The following is an 18,634-nucleotide window of genomic DNA, read 5'->3' on the forward strand; positions in this document are numbered from 1 at the left end:
GACACCTCCAGCATGGCTTTGCTTTGTAGCCGCGGACTCTAACCACTCGGCTAAGGAAGGCCCAAATTGTGATTAAATTTATGATTAACGCTCTGCACCGAATGTCAGTAGGTGGATGAGAATCAGTGTAGAAAAAAAGTGATTGAAAAACTGAATGCACACTCTATCAGATTCGTGTATTAATTGTCAAAGCAACATTCACACAAAGAAGAAATCAACGATGATGGATCCCACTGAGGGTCGGCTTTGTTGAATGTTTATCAAAATATGCAGACACTGCTTGTAAGTAAATCTGGAGTTATTTTAAGAGCAAATATTTCTAAAAGTAGCGCTAGAGTTCCTGGATTAGTAAAAAGTCGTGAACAATAAGGAACATGACTGATTTCGATCCTTTAACTAGATCTGTTTTTCGTCCGAGTTTGTATTAGTTTAGACTCCCACAGTGTAAAAAATAAGGAGGGCGGATGTCGTTCTTACTATTACGTTTCGTGAAAAAGTTTACAAGCCATACAAAAATGGTGCAAAATTTGTAAATAAACTTTTAAAGTTTGTAACTTGACAATCAGGTACACGTACAGACGGAGCATATTGATTCAAAAGAGCTTACATAAAAAACAGCCGAACAAAAACAAAATTGCCGGGAATAAAAACCACCAAAAACATTCTATCAATAAATTGAAGCTCAGATACTTATCATTGAAAAATAAGTTCAATAAAAAGCAAGAGCGAGACACCGTGTGTCTGTTACAGTCATAATATAATTTTACTTTACGAGTGGATAGACAATTGTAGCATTCCTGTTCCTATTTGTAAATTTCCACCATCAAAACATATAAGACAGACGTATGCAAATGTATACTAAGACGACGTTCCATAACGAAGTTGAAGGACACCCACCGGATGGCTTTACCTCCATTCAGCACCAACGCGTGAGAGTTAAAATATCGTTCCAGATATTCACACCTAAGACTTGTTGCCACGAGTAGGGCCACTATATGGCTTGGTCCCTCGACTGGTGAGTGCACGTCGGAGGAATCCGTTTTATGAAGGCATTTATTTGCTGATTTGTCTCATTGAACAGGCGCACGCTGATGGGAATTGAATTTCGCGTGCCTCAATCAGCCACTTGTTGAATTCCTTTCGATAGGATCAAACTAAGCCGGGAAGTTGAAAAGGTTATTGCGATTGGTATTGGCAGCTCACGCGACAACGCACAGTGGTTATTCCTTTTGGCCAAATATTGAAAAAAAGGTGCTTTTTTTTTCTTCCTTACTTTTTTATGAATCAAGTATGATGTCAAGAATGTAGTAACTTTTTAGTATATTTTAGAGTAGATTCGATGTTCTTGTTATTTGGATAAAAAATGCTGCCACTTGCGGACGTATTCGAGCGTATGATTGAAGAATCCTTGTAATTGATAGCAAAACTTGAAGATAATGCCTTACCGACCCGTTATGCTCTAGTGAAACAATAACCAAAATTACTTTTTGTTCCCACTAGTGCCATAATTGGTACTATAGAGATAATTGTACCCTTGGAAAGAAGAGTGTTACTCTTCTTAATCTAAAGAAATCGTAAATCAGAAAATGGTAATAATAACGGAGATTTGCATCGATGTTGTGTAAGATATTTTGTGACTGCTTCGTAGCATAAATGGAACCACTGTGCAACGTAGGCTCGCTTCCACACGGCGCTAGAGCCAATAAGCCGCAGATGCTGGTGCACCGAGCATGAACGAATTTCAATCCAAGACACTACTGGAGGTTAAGGAGCGCACAATAGGACTGATGAACTTGAACTTGGTGGAGATATCGAAGAATGGCCTGGCAGAATGGGTGCCAAAATGGGTCACACAGATTCGAGCTCAGATCCAAACAAAAGCCACAACCACAGTCTTCAGAGCGCGATTGAATAGCGTTCCGGCAAAAGCGGGGTTATTATGTTTCATTGTTGTCATTGAAAGTTTCTCCACGTGTCATTAAATTCTAATAATTATTCCAATCGCTGTCTGCTATGCTGTGTAAGAACTTGATGGCTGGAAACGATCACCTGTACTGATGCATCGAAGGGCGAGCTTTGGAGCATTCTGTGTTTAGAGGAAAAGGGACAATTCTTTATGCATTTGATTGCAATAAGCGCTATTATAATGATCCATTTTTTTACTGGTAATGCTTCTATTTTAAACGTTTTGTATTTTTCGTGGATATAGAAAATATGGTAAATTTGGTTAACTCGTAATTTGTAAATGAGAAAAAATTTGTAAATTTGGTAAATTGGTAAAAGGTAAATTTTGCAAATTTCATAAAATTTGTAATTTTTACAAATTTTGTAAATTTATAACCCTTTTCATATTATATTTCGTCGCTGCTGGGATAGAGCATGCTTCTCAACTTTGTGTTCTTTGAGCACTTTCACCACATCCCACAAATATTAAAATAATCAGATAAGTTTGAGGAAGTCATTTAAACTCGAATCCAGGAGTAATTATAAAACAAAGTAGTATTCTTGGCTCAATTAAAAATAAATATCAACTCGGTACGACTTTCCGGAGCCGCTTATCTAATGCGTATTTTACGAACCTAGACGCATTCCTGTTCCCACCTAATGTTTAATCTAGGACGGGTTATTCAATCGCCATCAAGAAGCGATATCATGAAATAACTGCAAAAAGTTGCATCACTTCCTACATATCTTTCACTGACATTGGCTTCAACATTTACGAGCCTGGCCGACCATATCCAGCCGTGAGGGTGCGGGTGGTTTTAGTATTACTGTATGAATGAACTACAGTCCTAATTTGAATGATAATTTGCTCTATATGACGTGGAGGATTATTCTAATAGGTACGCGTATTCTAATGAAGGCTATATTGCTTTACATTCCTGTTGTACTACGTTTGTAAGTGGTTTTTAAACTACGATAAAGTTTTCGAATTATGTATATAATATCCGAAATTGAAGTTTTGATGACCATTAACTACTCATTGATTGTAAGTTATCTTGATGGTCAATATTCACATACTCGATCAATCTACAGTTTATATTGGAATACTAATAATAGCTCAGCAGTTCAATGCCACTTGCTTTAGGTTTTTTCGATTGTTTGATCACCTATCAATTTGAAAACCCGGAATTTCACTATGGTCAATATATGCTAGAAGGTTTAAATGGCTGATTGTCTGACTCTTAAGTGACTAAGATCCCATTTAAAGATAACTAATTGGTTTGCAATTCAACGGTGGGTCAGGTCTTCTAATGATCTTAACAAGTGTTGCTTCATATGTTTAGCGCAAACCAAATGGAAGTAGCCAGAGAGGGGCACGGCCCCTACGATACGAAAAAAAATGTTTTAATTTTTCCAAGTTTGTCTTTGAGAATTTTGAAATATAAATTGAAAATCAGTTTTTTTCCTAGGATCTTTCAAAATTCATAAACATATTATCAATGATGCGTTAAGAATCTTGCCAGGAATCTGTAATGTATTTTTATTATGAAATTTTCCAGAATTGTACCAAGGATCATAACAGCAAAAACTATTAGTAACTCAAAATAAATCCGTACAAGAAGGATAAGCGATCAATACGCCAAGAAATCCACAGTGATGAAAAGCAGTAAACATGTCGCTGAACCGGAATTGAAGCAAAGCAAAATTCTCGCGAGCATCAAAGTGATTTACTCGCATCTGTCGTGCTCGCGAGTAAACTAAGCAAACGTGATTCGTGAACGTGTTTGGAGCAGTTCAAAATTAATTGCGTCTTTGAAAAAAAAAAAAGCTATTACCCTTCCGATATTTGTGGTTTTCAACCATTTTTGACTACAAACTGGTAGTTTACTGTCACTTTGATGGAAATACAATTAATTTGTCTGTCAAAACCAGAATAAATCAAACCTTCTTGGGTTACTCACGACTAAATGTTCGCGAGCTTTTTTTCTATTTGTTTTGGTATATTCTCCCGAGCAAACGGGTATGAACTTATTCACATCAAGCATGTTTGCGAGTCTGTCATGTTTGTTTCGCGTTGGTTTACACTCTTGAGATGCTTCGTGATGCGAATATTAGCACCATTGTCCATGGATTGTTTTCAATATTCCACCAAATAGTTTTCCTTCAGTTTTTCATATGAATTAATCCAAGATACACACCAGCATTTTTCCGCCTCTATTCAATTTCTTCAAAAATCTGAATAGCAATTCCTCCTGATATTATTTGAAGAATTCTTAATAGAAGTCTTCAAGAAAATTCCTACGAAAAACTTTAAGAAATGCTCTTGAAAAATTCATAAGAAACTTTTCAAATTATTTCACTATAATTCATCGCAGGATTTTTTGGATGAATTTTCTTCAAAAATGCAAGGTAGTTACTTCATTAATCATTCCAATTGCAAATACTTGTCTTGCAATTCCACTTAAGGCACCTGAAGGTGATGATTTATACATTCTTCTCGCTGAAAATGGTCCATGAGTTAACTGCTTTTTATATTCACTTCAATACCATTTTTAAAAATTCTTAGAAAAAAAAATATTTATGTTTGTTTACATGATTAGTAATTTCTTCAATCAATCGACGGAATCAAGATCAATCGTGTCCGGTTCACGTTGTGCGAGTGCCCTGATGAATTACAGGCTGGTGAGCTCGTTTTATACTTGTGATAACACATTTTTATCGTGGCAGCGTTACTTTTAAGTAATTTTCAAACAAACTATGGTTCGTCACCGGCAAGCGTCGGCATGAACCCTTATTCCTGTTTTATAAAATTTCAACATACACGTACCTTTCGTTTTATTTTCATTACTTAAACAACTTTTGAACAACATTATGAATATTGACGTATTTTTTTAATCTTCTGCCAATAAGTTTTCACCGTGAGACAAAAATGCAAAACTATTATTAAGTAAGAGTCGTATTTTCCCTCCTTATCCATGAATCGCATCATTGAACAAAGATAATTCCCAGATCTTTTCCTCCCTTACTTATAATGTTCCTTCCCGTGGTAATTGTGCTGATGCAGAGGTATTCTCGGTCTCTAGAATCTACAATCATTACACACTAACATTCCTTCCCCATCCAAAGTGACTTTAAATTGAAATAAGCGGAAAGTCCCATCTGCTTGTCTTAGCAGTTTCAATCCATCATGGAGTAGCAATCATTGACATGTACAGGCAGTCTATGCTAGAGATGGGCTATACGGCTCATTTTAGTGAACGGATCCGATCCGAATCACTCATTTTAGTGAATCGGATCTTTTGAACAGTTCAGTGGCTTAGAGGCGTGCAAAGGAACTGCACCGAGTACAAGGATAAAGAGCGGTTCACTCCCTGTTTCGCGACATCGTATCGTATCTTTCGCTTTCTGCTCGTACATTCTTCCCCAGAAACTCACGATATACTTGGCTGATTTCCCCTACCCGCACCAAAAGGAAGAAGCATAATGTACTTTGCCACTTAAATGGGAACTTTTTCTCTCTATCTTACATCTGCCTGTGTGCAAGTGGGCGGGGCACATTTGTCTGTCTATACTGAGAGCGCAGAGAGCACGCAGCAGCAGAAAACTTCGCTCGCATGTGTGGCGTGGCGCGCAAAGCAAAGCATATCAAGCGTTATATCAAAGCCGAGGAACGAACGAAGGAGAATAGGGGAAAATAATCGGTTCGGTTTTTTTTTTCTCGGGTCACTTTTTGTCTGATCCGTGCTGATCAAATGAACCGACTCTCGCAAAAAAAAAGAGACACAGATCACTCGTTCTTTTGAACGGCTCCGATTCTTTTTGCCCATCTCTCGTCTATGCTGTAGTATGCTATGCTTTAAAATCCCTTCAATTATATTTTTCTTTGACATATTTCCATAGAAAATTGTGATAAAATAGAAGCTGTGATTCGATAAAATATTTCGCAAAGAGATGATTCCGACTAATCTTAAGAGAAGTCTTTTAGAGATTTAGCCAGAAATTCTACTTATTTTGCATTTGATCTTTTATACAGTTTTCTGAGCAATTATACTATTTTTAAGAAGAATTATTTTAACAAATTCCTCCATAAGTGAAATCCATTGACTATAGAATGCTTATAGCAATCTCACCGCATTTTCTTTTTTGTTATATCTAGAATTTGTAGAAGTCTTTCACAAGAAAGTCTAAAAACATTTGGGAAATGTGTTGCAAGATTTTTTGCAGAATTTAATTTAAAAGTTTATCAACAATATAATCATGTTGCTATGCAGGAATTTCGCTTGAAATATTGTTGGGGATTCTTCGAAGTATTCGAAGTATTGATTTGCCACAGCGTTTCTTTCAGGAATTTGCCTATACAAGTTTTAGGTCCTATAATTTTTTCCAGACACTTTTTCTGGCATTCTCTTCAGGATGATGATTTTTCTTCAATCGTAGATTCTGAACATTTTTTTAATCGTAGATGCCACCAGAAAATACTCGAAGATGTAATGTTAAGAATTCCTATTGATGTTTATGCAGAAGTTTCTCTAAGGGATTTTGAACAATTATATCAGTAGTTTTTACAAGAGTCAGTCTCATATGAAAAAGTCAAGAAGTTTCTCTTTTTATATTTGGAACTGGACTCTTAGAAATCAACTCACTTTAAATTTTGATCTCTAAATTTCAATCTTGTTTTCTTAGTCACTAATGACATAATTTTCAAATGGAATTCTCGATAATTTAAATTAAACTGGTTAGCTTGATTAGCTTGATGAGCTTCATTAAATTCTGAGATAATTGTCACTTTTACTTGTTTAGTTTTGTTTGAAAATGACACGCTTAAATATTTTATGTTGGACAAAAAATTTATGTTGGACAACTGTGAATCCGGATTAGCCACCGATGGCTTTGTGGATGCATTTGAAGGTGCAACTATTCTCCTGCACAAAACTGTTCAAATTTTGAAAATCGATCAACTGAGTCAAAAGATATGAGCAAAAGAGTGCAACAAAGTCGTCCACACCTTTTGAGGATTAGAGCACTAATAACAGCTCAACATTTCAATGTCATGACCATTTGCTTTTATTTAGATTGTTTGACCACCTATCAATTTAAATCCCGGAATTTTGCAACGTGCAATCTATTGCAGAGATTCAAATGACTGATTGTCTAACTCTTAAGTGATCAAGATCCCATTTCAAGATTACTAATTTGCTTCCAGTTCAACACTGGGTCAGCTCTTCCAATGACCTTAGCAAGTGTTGATTCATATATTTAGAATGAACCACACCGCCGTCGACCTCAACAAAAAAAAAACATCAAAACAAAGCTTTATTTGGCACATAACTCCTGTACAACTCGATTCATGCTGTTTTCCGTGAGGCAGTGTACCTGCTCTACTGTGTGTTTTACGCGCATGGGTGAAAGATGTACAAAAAAGTTGCTTCTCTAGGTCACCAACTTGTGCGAAGAACGCGGAATCGGCGTTCAACGATCTCGACTGCCTGCCCACACCGACTGAGTGGATTGGTAGAGCAAGTCGTACCTACTGTCTGATCGAAAGGATCAACGATGAGAAAAACGTAAGTAAAGAATTTCGTTGTTCACCCAGGAGGCTGGCGGAATCTTGCTCATACCTATGAGTAACCGGTAGCTGAACTGGAATTCACACAAGCCTAAAGGACAATGATCTCGGTGCAAACAGTTCCTGTTTGTGGTTGGTGTGATGCGTGAATATGCTTAGAAAAATTACTAAGCGTTTATCCGCTTGACGTTGAAGTAAACTAACTGTCAGAAAAAACGGAAGAATTTTATTTGATGAATGTTCTTCAGAATATTCTCAATTCATTACCCAGACAGTCCTACTTGTTTTTCCTGTTCTAGAAACCCTTCTACGATTGATTTTGCCTTAACCGACTCTAGTCATCTTTGTAGCCTACTGATTACTCACGCTGATTTTGATTCTGATCATGTCCCTGTTACATTTCAAATATCCCATGAAGCGATTCTCAATCCTTTCAATTATTTTCGAGCCGACTGGAATATATATAAAACATATATTGATAGTAATCTTGATGTTAACATTTCTTTACAAACAAAATTTGATAAGGACTGTTCATTTTATTAAGTGGACACCTTGAACATGCAATTTATTTTTAATTTATCAATGAAATCGTAATCGGTTTTCTGTACATCGATTGACTAATGCTGTAAAATATTGTGATAACAAAAAAAAAACAAAAAAAATAACTAAATTTCGAAGTAATCGAGCAAAATGTTTAGAACAGTCGATTTTTGGAGGTTATCAAAAACAATGATTAAACAATGGCTGGAAAATTCAACAATCTATATTTGTTATTTTCTAAAAAGGCTTGTTCTTCGAAAGCATCATCAATCAGAAGCCTGCTGGAAAATATCTAGTTATTTTTGGGACAACAATTTTCCAGATATCATAAATTCATTTTTCATTTATTTTTTTAGAAGAAAATATTTCAAATTTAAATGGAACTGATATGAGTAGAATTTTAAGATTTTTAATACGTCCTGACGGAAGTACAAATATAGTAATAATGTGAAAAATAACCTACGCCTTCATAGAGTTGATAATTTGGTCCCCACGTCACATTAAAAGCACAATAGAAAAACAAATGCTTTGTTTCCCAGAAGACCTTTCAAAGCATAATAACAATCATCAAAGTTCTTACATTACATCCCATGTGTAACATTGCATGTTTCATACAAAAGTGTTCTAAGATTGTTTTCCTGTTAGGGAATAGACAAAATTATCGAGATTTTTTTTTCCAAATTCAAACGCTTGAAACTTTTTAAAAAATGAACTTAATTGGATGCATCCAAAAGCACTCGACAGTAAATTTGATCTTATTTCAGCAACTTGATTGACCATGTATATTGGTCACCGGACACTTTAGATGTTTCTGGTTTTCCGAGTTCTGTCGCTCAAACGTATGGAAAGTAATGAAAAACGTAAATTACTTGCAATTATGGAACTAGATCGAGAAAATAGTAATGAGAAAACAAGCGTAATGTGAATAGATTACTTTTCATGTTTGGTTCATCTTCCGTGGTACTTTCTTTGCGTCAGGGTTTTCACTACCTTTGAGTAAGAGCCATCAGCTTTGAATATCGTCCTATTTGGAACAATCTCGAAGCATATCAATATGGCTTAAAAACTTTAACATTTTTCCATGAAGATCTTTTGACATAGCTTCTCTCTCGCCTACCTCCTATTTTTTCTTCATTTCACAGACGACTTTTCTCTCAACTTTGCATTCAAGTGCCTGTGCGTCTTGGCTAACCACCTTTATCCACATACTCATATACGGCTCCACTTTGCTACATTCCAAATGAGCCTTCGTTTGGACTCTCAACATAGGCTTTAGAATACACATCTTTCACTCTTGGTATAAAACTCACGTCAAATTTAACATCAAGAGCAATGTACTTGGTCAATATCGGTCTGCTACAATGAGTGGGACTCGTATGCGTAGAAATTCTCCCAAAACGTGGTATTTCTAGGCATAATCATCCCGCTTTGAAATTCATAGTGAAATTTAAATTCTTTCGCCAGCACCAATTCTTGACTATAAAAAACACCCATTGACTTATATATCAACTTAAATGCTTGGATTTTTTGCAAATCCCACTGGAATTTTTGAGAATCAAACTAGATTTCTTGCGAATTCAGTTTTATTTCCTTGCGAATCCTTGCGCAGTCCTTGAGAATCCGACTGGTATTCATGTGAATCCGAGAGGAAGTATCATCGCAAGCATTCTTATTGTTTTTTTAAGAGTTCCAGTCGTATTCTTATTGTTTCCAGTCGGATTTGCAAGGATTTCAGTGGCATTCGCAAGGATGTTAGTAGGATTCGTAAAGTTTTTATTAGGATTTCAGTCAGACTCACAAGGAATCCAGTAATATTTACGAGAATTCCAATCGGATTTGCAAGGATTCCAGTCAGAATATCATAGATATTAGTTCAAAGTATCCAGCTGCATTCGTTAGTATTTCAGTCGGATTCGCAAGTATTCCAGTGGTATTCACAAGAATTCAAGTCAGGTTTGCAACTATTCTAGTCGGAATCGCAAGGATTTCATTACGATTTTCAAGGAATCCATGGATTCCAGTCGGATTTGCAAAGATTCCAGTAATGTTCTTAAGGATTCCAGTCGAAATTGCATGTCGGAATCTGCATTACGGATTCTAGTAGGAATTCAACTGGGCAAACAACTAAGGTATGTTTGTCGGAATTTTAGAAATCCCAGTCAGAATCTTAGGAATTCTAAAGTAAATATAAAACAAAGCTATATACTTTAATCAAAAATTTCATGAACTTCTACCAGTTTTTCAATAATTGAATCAGATTCCTAGAGTTCTCATCAAAATCTTGAAATTTTCACACAAATTTCTAGAACTTAACTATTTTTAGTTCATGCGCATACTTCACCAAATTTCCAAAACTTCCGCCGGAATCTCAAATCTCCCTCTGTAATACTTCGAATTAATGATACTGCGCAATGTAATTTAGCTTAATCGTGCACCGTTAAACTTGCTCAAAGGGTTCATTCACAAATTCCATAACGCTGAAGAGGGTGGGAGGGTATCCTCATTACGTTACGGCTCATACAAAATTTGTTGAATATTCCTACCAAACATTGTCACGATGGGGTGAGTGCGTATGGCTGTTATTATCGGTTCTCCATATGACTCGCTCTAGCACAATGTTGGCCACCAGGCACGAAAGTCCATTGCTCCCGCTGTCTTGAAGTACCATTCAGATGTTTGTGAATCCTGCTGCTTCCACCTTTGTAGCCCATAAAATAGGGTAACCAATATATTTTGGACCCCTATATATTTTGGACCCCCTGGGACATTTTCCTGCAAATTTCCCAGTTTAAATCGAAAGACCAACTCTATTCGCATGCCATTTGGAAAGATTCCGCACTTCGATCAAGCGTTTATACATAGCATATGTGTTTATTCTATCTGAAATTAATTAAATTTAATCGGTTCATCCATGCAACCGTTACAACACGTTACAAACAGAAATCGAAGCCGTCAGAAATTTTTCAAATGTAAACAAAAACTTTTTTCAAATTTATGAACTAAAAGCGTAGAATTTCTTCGGTTTTCCATTGTCAATCGATTGGTTAGACTAAGGGCAAGCATATTATACAACCAGTGTCGTGGACTTTGTCGCCAAAGGATAAAAAATGCGAGGGGTCCAAATATATATACTTTGAGGGTCCAAAATGTATTGGTGTGTCCAAAATAATGACAGACAGTGCTTCATAATTCAATTATTTTCGACGGTTTTCGGATCCTACATGACTGTATGGCCATTTTTATCTCGTAGAAGAAGCTTTTCGCTACATTTTGGCATCTTCTTTGACTTGGTTACGCTGTGCAATTTATTAATTGGAACAAAAAACTAAAATCACTTCCTTAGGGGGTCCAAAATACGACCGTTACCCTATCAAGCAAATATTTTGGTTTCAGTAGACAGTTCTTATCGTCCTTCTTTGTACTGAATTGCAAAATCTAGTGAATTTTGTGTTACTATACAAAGAAAAAGTAGGTCATTGCAGATACATTATTATGATACTAAACGTGACAAAAACTTATAAACACACTCAGAGATTTTTTTTTTCTATCTTTATTAACGGCTTTACTTCCCTTCCGAAGGAAGTCGTCACTGAAATTTTTAGTGACTATCTCAGGGATGGGACTCGATCCTCAGAGATTGTCTAGTGTATACCTGTGTATACTAACCCGACCAGATGGAAGAAACAAGATCATAACAGAATGTGTTCCCCTGATATGATTTTTTTTATATCACCACTTGTTATAAAACATGTACCGTTAGTAGTTAAAATAACAAAAATTCTAACAAAATTTGCTCCAAATTAAACTAAAATATAACAAACCCTGTTATAATTATATCAAAATTATTACAGAATGTGTTGCAAGGATGTTACAAAATAACAAAATTATTGCAAACTATGTTACTGTTTATGACATCCCGACCAGATGGAAGAAAAAAGATTATAACAGAATGTGTTCCCCTGATATGATTTTTTTATATCACCAGTTGTTATAAAACATGTACCGTTAGTAGTTAAAATAACAAAAATTATAACAAAATTTGCAACAAATTTAACTAAAATATAACAAACCCCGTTATAATTATATCAAAATTATTACAGAATGTGTTGCAAGGATGTTACAAAATAACAAAATTGTTGCAAACTATGTTACTGTTTATGACATATTACATTTACACTGTACGGAGTTATCGAGCCTTAATTCCTACCACTTGCTCGATCAGATGTTATTTGCAACAAACTTATAACAGCGATGTCAAAAATATAACAAATGTTGTTATAAATGTGTTACAAAAAATATAACAAGTTGAGAACAAAGCCATCTTGATAACAAAATTATATCAACTTATGTTATTTTTAACTGCTGTTGATAGGAATGTGTTATAATCTTGTTATGTGGTTCTAGTCGGGATCGGATGTTATTTGCAACAGACTTATGAAAGCGATGTCAAAAATATTACAAATGTTGTTAAAAATGTGTTACTAAAACTATAACAAGTTGAGAACAAAGCCATCTTGAAAACAAAATTATATCAACTTCTGTTATTTTTAACTGCTGTTGATCAAAATGTGTTATAATCTTGTTATGTGGTTCTGGTCGGGAATGTAGACACATGTTAAGAAATTCCTAAAGAACTTTTATTTGGGAAGATTTAATGTGAAACATTTTAAATTCATTTAATATCTGATTATCAGTCATTATTGATTTTTATCTGTTTGTCAGTCATTATTGAGTTTACGAATGACGATATACATAATCCATGATTAAAGATGAATTGTGGTCAACAATAGAAAGATACGTATTCAATTGCGAGTAACTGATTCTGAACATTCGCCGATTATAAAAGAACCATACCTTCATCCGTACACATTTCAAATTCAACGCTTTAATGATCTCTTTTTTCCTATGCCACTTTATTATGATGAATAGTTGTACCTCGGAATATTCCAAGCAAATGATACCAACCAAATGCCTATCATTATGAAGTTGGATGTCAATTTTTTGGTAATTGGACCATTTAGCGTCCGAAGGTTAATGGATGCCCAACCACTTACACAAACTAATCGATATGCTGGCATGTGTGTCTACGGCGTAGCAGTTTTGATTGCTCCTATTTGGCCGCAGCCTGTTAGGGCAATTCACGCTTCGGCATTGTTTCCGCATCAACGAGCCAATGTTTTGGTGATTTTCACTTTACCGCTATCGTGTGCAAACGGGTGAGTAGGGTAGGTGTATCAGTATTCACCACCCTAAACATATTTTTTTATAAATCAATCTAAATACTTTTGAATACATACTGCTGATATGTTGAACGAAAGCTTTCAATCCATGTTTAGCAGCAAAAATAAAAGAATTGATCAGAAACATTGTTTTTGTATTGAAAATTAGGTTGGCGAATACTGGATCACCTGCACCAGTATTCACCATGTTGTTAACTTCGATTCCTGAATTCGCCCCCAACGCTATTTGTGTCGTAAAACTGTATATAATCCAGGATGGTGAATACTGGCACCACGAAGAATAAAGGTACATCTACCCTAGCGCTTCTGGCTCAACAGGTGCGGTTAAGGCACAAGAAAGAACCGTCTTGCAAACTATACGAAGCGTGCCTTCTGCAGTTCGATGCAGCATTACACGGTTAATGCAAAACGACAATGCTTTACCTACTTACTTGTTCACGGCTTAACGAAGATGTCGACAGTTGCTGGGCTACGCTCGTTTGGTTCATTGTCAGTAGCGATTGATGGCGAAAATCAGAAATGAGCGTTGAAGGTTGTTTTATTCGCTGATTTCATTTTTACTAGAATGAAAGCTGCTTCTCGAGTTTATTTTTTATACTGAAGTTCCATCAAAACTGAACACAGGGCTCGATTCTTGAAGTCATTCAGCACCCCTGGGCCAATTTTTTAGTATCTAAAATATTTAATTCCTTTTTGGTCTAGTTTTTCAGATATGTGGTCTGTAAATTTCCTATTTTCAGACACGTCGCTACCAGTCCTGTATATATGTAATGTAGAAAGACAACCGGTTTTCAGTAATTTTCGACCTACGAGCCATGATCACTTCACTGCCATTACAGCTTTTTTATTACCCCTCTATTGTTGGATGCGACCGCAGCTTATGGTAATCAGAGCGATCCATGTTATCATTATTCACGATCGTGTTTAATTGTGTGTCAGTTATCGATCTTGCGATGACAGTCGAAGTACTGGTAGATGCTCATTAATCTTATTCTTAGCCATACAGATTACCGTGCAGATAACAAGTATGTTAAGCCGGCAGTCATCTGAACAAACACTGACTGTTGACGACCCTGGAAGCCGATCATTATACGTGCAGTTGGATTTTCAACGTAATCAACTGCCATCGTCGACGCCGTGGTTAAAAATAGCCGCCTGCTGCAGCAGTTTAAAAACAAATAAGAACCATATCGAGTCAGTCAATCGTAGTACCGGATAAGAATTTAAACTATCGCCGGTACCGCAATCAAAGCGGTGAACTCACGTATTTTACGCTTGATTGTACGCACCTCCTCACGTGCTTCGCCGCAGCGGAAATCACCTACTAGGTACCGACTAGCTGTCTGTCTGGTTGTCTTTTGCGGTTGAATTCGAACGATGAAAATATTAAAATTCATCAGCAAACACCAGTTATTAACGCCGGCATATAAAGCACATACGACGAATCGATCAATTTACCTACTGTGAGTTAGGCTTCTTACCTAACGATGCATCACATTTTAAAACCTGATTGCAATACTACTCCTCTCTACTCATCTATATTACTTCTTCCGACAATATTTAATCTCGGCTGTCACCCACTTCACACTTCCGTCGTCGCACACTGCACTATGGTCCAGAAAGCAGATTTAACAGGATAGAAGCATTTGACGAATTCCATGTTAAATAGGTCAGTCACAGAACTCGACCACCATCGATTTGGATTAAATTTTACACATGTATGATAGAAAAAGTGTTTTCCATTGATATATTCATAATTTTGACTCAAGAATAACTTTTGAAATGACTTATGAGTTTTTGCAAGCAATTTATATGAAACAAATCTAGTTCAAACAAATATTAATTTTAGAGTAAAATGTGTTATGGAGAAGTTGTAGTGAACCGTTTGGGCTATGATAATATTGACACTGAAAAAATATTCTATTGCTTGTAATGGAAATTAAAAAAAAAGTCATTTTAAATTACACAAAAAACTTATTTATAATATGTTTTTCAATTTTCATAATTAATTTTTGATAGGATACAGACAGATGTTTGGAATACAGTTCGGTTTTGCGTCCGATAGATTTTGCTCGCGGTTTCGCGCGTGTTTGCGTCGCTGGAGATTTTTTTTCCTGTTTTGGAGCGTCTTGCTGGGTAGTGCTTCGTGAAGTCCAAACAGGACAGTTCGGTTTTGCATCGTCCGATAGATTTTGCTCACGATTTCGCGCGTGCTTGCGTCGCTGGAGATTTTTTTAAATTTATTTTTTTTTTTTTTTTTTGATTCAAAAAATGAAAACAATCGGTTGGGAAGCGGGTGAGATATAGCTCTCTGAAGTTGACAATTTTGTATGGGAAACCGGCTTTGATGCATTTCATATGGCAAATACTGCATCTTGAAATGTAGTAAAGTTATAAACCTTATACCCTTGTCAAATGTGTTCAAAACAGCATTTATATTAAAAAGTTAAAAACATGATTTTTCTATCTCATTTTCAGTTGCACATTTCTTTACCAAAAAATTTTTCTTGATGAAACCATAATAGCTTTGAAGCATAATTTAATTTTTCTTTCAAAGTGCTAAAACAACGAAATCTCCCACTGTGCATCGTCATAACCGGAGGAGAACCGCGATCACAACCGCACAGTTAATCCCCCGCCTAATGGCCTCTCATTAAATTCAATTTCGTTTCCCCATATACGTATGATTAATTCTCCCTGTTTTTCTCTCTCGCTCTCTCCTCTCTACCAGGCCGCAAATCGCGACTTCTGGTGTGCCCGCCCTGCGCACCTTCGCTCGATACCACTCGAGTTGTGGCGTAATCTGACGCACCCTAACGGGGGTCAATGTTCGCACCTGAACGCACCCTACGAACAGCTGAGCCTGCAGAACTTCACCGACTACTTCGGATCGGTAAACGTGTCAACGCTGGAGCAGGTCAGCTGCAATGGGTACGAGTTCGATTCGCGGATTTTCGGCCAAACCGTGATCACCGAATTCGGGCTGGTTTGCGACCGGGCCCAGATGATGAGCATTGTGGAGATGTGCTTCCTGGCCGGGGCGGCAATGGGAGCCGTTGGCAGTGGGTGGATCTCGGATCAGTTCGGTCGTCGGCACACGCTGATGTGCTTTGCGCTGATTCAGGCCGTTACGGGTGAGTGCTGCTCAATAGGATATAAGTATAATGACTAACGATGGGAAGTATTTTGACAAATTGCTCTGCTATAATCGAGTGGATTTTAAAGAGCCATTGAAATAGATATGGCAAGATGTGTATAGGTATCACGTGCGGAAGGTTGACAATGATGTGGCAGGTACCTCTACACGGTTGCAGGCAGCGTTCTACGTTCAAGGTGACAGTGATAGCGATTTGCAGGCCCGTATTAATGTCTTTGAGGCATGTTTGGATTGCAAACAACTTTTATAAGTGCATGCTGGTGGAAATTACATCAGTTTTATTGAGCGATCATGGCCAAGATCAAGTACTACGAAGATGGAAGAGCATTATGGCTGATTTATTTACCGATGTATTCCTTCCATCTTTGTTCATGCTTAAGAATTAGTACATTTCAATCAAATTTCTACTGCTTTTGGAAGTTGTTAAAACTACCTAAAGCAATAAAACAGTACTTCTCAGTGCTCAAAAAACAGTGCTTTTCATTATTTTTTTCTACTATTGATCTCTTTTCGTTCTTTGTTTGGACCCTTGCCTTCGATTTTTCGTTGAACCCGTTAGCAAAAGCTAGCGGTGGTAGTTCTTCTTGGACACCGTCTTGGAAAAAAAAACTCTTAGAAGGTCACGTCTTTTTTATTCACTGAACATGGTTGCAACCACGAACAAAAGAAAAGGTTAATCTCTGAATTAACAACTACTTTAAAAAAATGGGTCTCAAAGCTGTCACTGAACGTGACAAATATGAAAAGAGGACGTTTCTCCAGAATGTGCGCTATCTTCCAAGGGAGAAATGGTTAATGTTGATAATTGCATCGAAATGAAATGCTGAAAAAAAGTGCTGTGTTGTGTTGTTACGTGAATGCTGCCTTGCCTCAAGCTGCAATATGCATTAATTTTTTTGGTGTGTTAAAGACGCAAAATCGATGCCCGTTCGCGGATTATGCTATTGTGCTGTGATATTTGCATTTGTCAATCATTAAATTCTCAATTTCGTATGGTGGTTACCGTAAAAAGGTGGATTGAAATTCTATCGCAACCGATTATGAACGCCATAACGCTGATTGTTTGTTATCGCTGTGCACTGTATAGGATGGCTATGAGAGAAGCTGCCAATACACCGTCGATCTGCAAACAATGCTCTTCTTCAATCGTCCGAGGTGATGATTGTATCGCTTGCGAAGGTTTATGCGGCAAAGTGTATCACATTAAGTGCGTCGGGCTTAGTAGAGACGAATTGAAGGCATACCTAAAAAAATCCAATTTTTGGTGGATTTGTGATACGTGCATCCAACAGATACGTGAAAAAAGAAATGATCGTTTACCGCAGAAAGACGTTAATCTTCAGGCGAGCCCTCGAACAGAAGCTGTGGAAGTAAAGATGTCACACGGAGATGAAATTTTGGAAATTAAGAAACAAATTGCTGCCATCCAGGATACCCTTAGAAATGTTACTATGAACGAAACTGCAATTGAAGTGCAATCTCTTCGAACCTTCAATACTGATCCGCCCGCTGCTCAGTCTTCCCCGATTACGTCACCAAAACTGCTATGCGGAACAAAGAATACTACGAACCCTAACGCTTCCGTTGTCCCCGATGTGTTGAATGGAAAATGTTGGCTCTTCTTTACGAGGCTGAAGAACCATGTTACAGAACATGATATAACCAAGATGGTTGTAGATTCTCTGGGTCCAAACGTCTCTGCTGTAGTGAAACTACTTAAACCTGCATGGAAAGATCCTTCGTCATTACCGAATGTTTCCTTTAAAGTTGGAATTGAAGGTTGCCTCAAGCAAACTGCTCTACTTCCATCGACTTGGCCTGCTGGAATTTTCTTCAGGGAGTTTCACAATCACTCGTGGGAACCGTGATCATAGGTGTTGGGAACTTTAGAATGATGCCAAATGTTATGTAATAAGCAATCTGTATTGTTTGAAATTGTATTTGAAAATTGTTGTTTGCCTTCCGTTGTGTATTTGTATTAGTTGTTTTTATGTCAATATTTAGTTTTAAATCAAATTTCAATAAGATCGTTGTTAGATCAGTTGGAATAAATAAATAAATAAATAAATGAAATGAGCAATCAGTTCGATGCATTAGACAAACTTTCCAAACATTATATCGAAGCAACCTCTAGCCCAGGCTGTTTGATTCAAGTGATAAAACAAAGAATGTTACAAATCCTGGTCA

The 18,634-nt window shown here is 36.8% G+C and overlaps 1 protein-coding gene across 1 annotated transcript in view; it reads left to right on the forward strand.

Annotated features, from left to right (window-relative positions):
* LOC5564863 (organic cation transporter protein) overlaps window positions 1-18,634 on the forward strand; it is a 130,822-nt gene that overhangs the window by 30,647 nt on the left and 81,541 nt on the right. The window contains exon 2 of the mRNA XM_021849156.1: window positions 16,022-16,424. Within this exon, the coding sequence (XP_021704848.1) occupies window positions 16,022-16,424 (403 nt within the window). The remainder of the gene's footprint in view (window positions 1-16,021; window positions 16,425-18,634) is intronic.

This window comes from Aedes aegypti, chromosome 3, assembly GCF_002204515.2.
Source record: "Aedes aegypti strain LVP_AGWG chromosome 3, AaegL5.0 Primary Assembly, whole genome shotgun sequence".
Classification (NCBI taxonomy): Eukaryota; Metazoa; Arthropoda; class Insecta; order Diptera; family Culicidae; genus Aedes; species Aedes aegypti.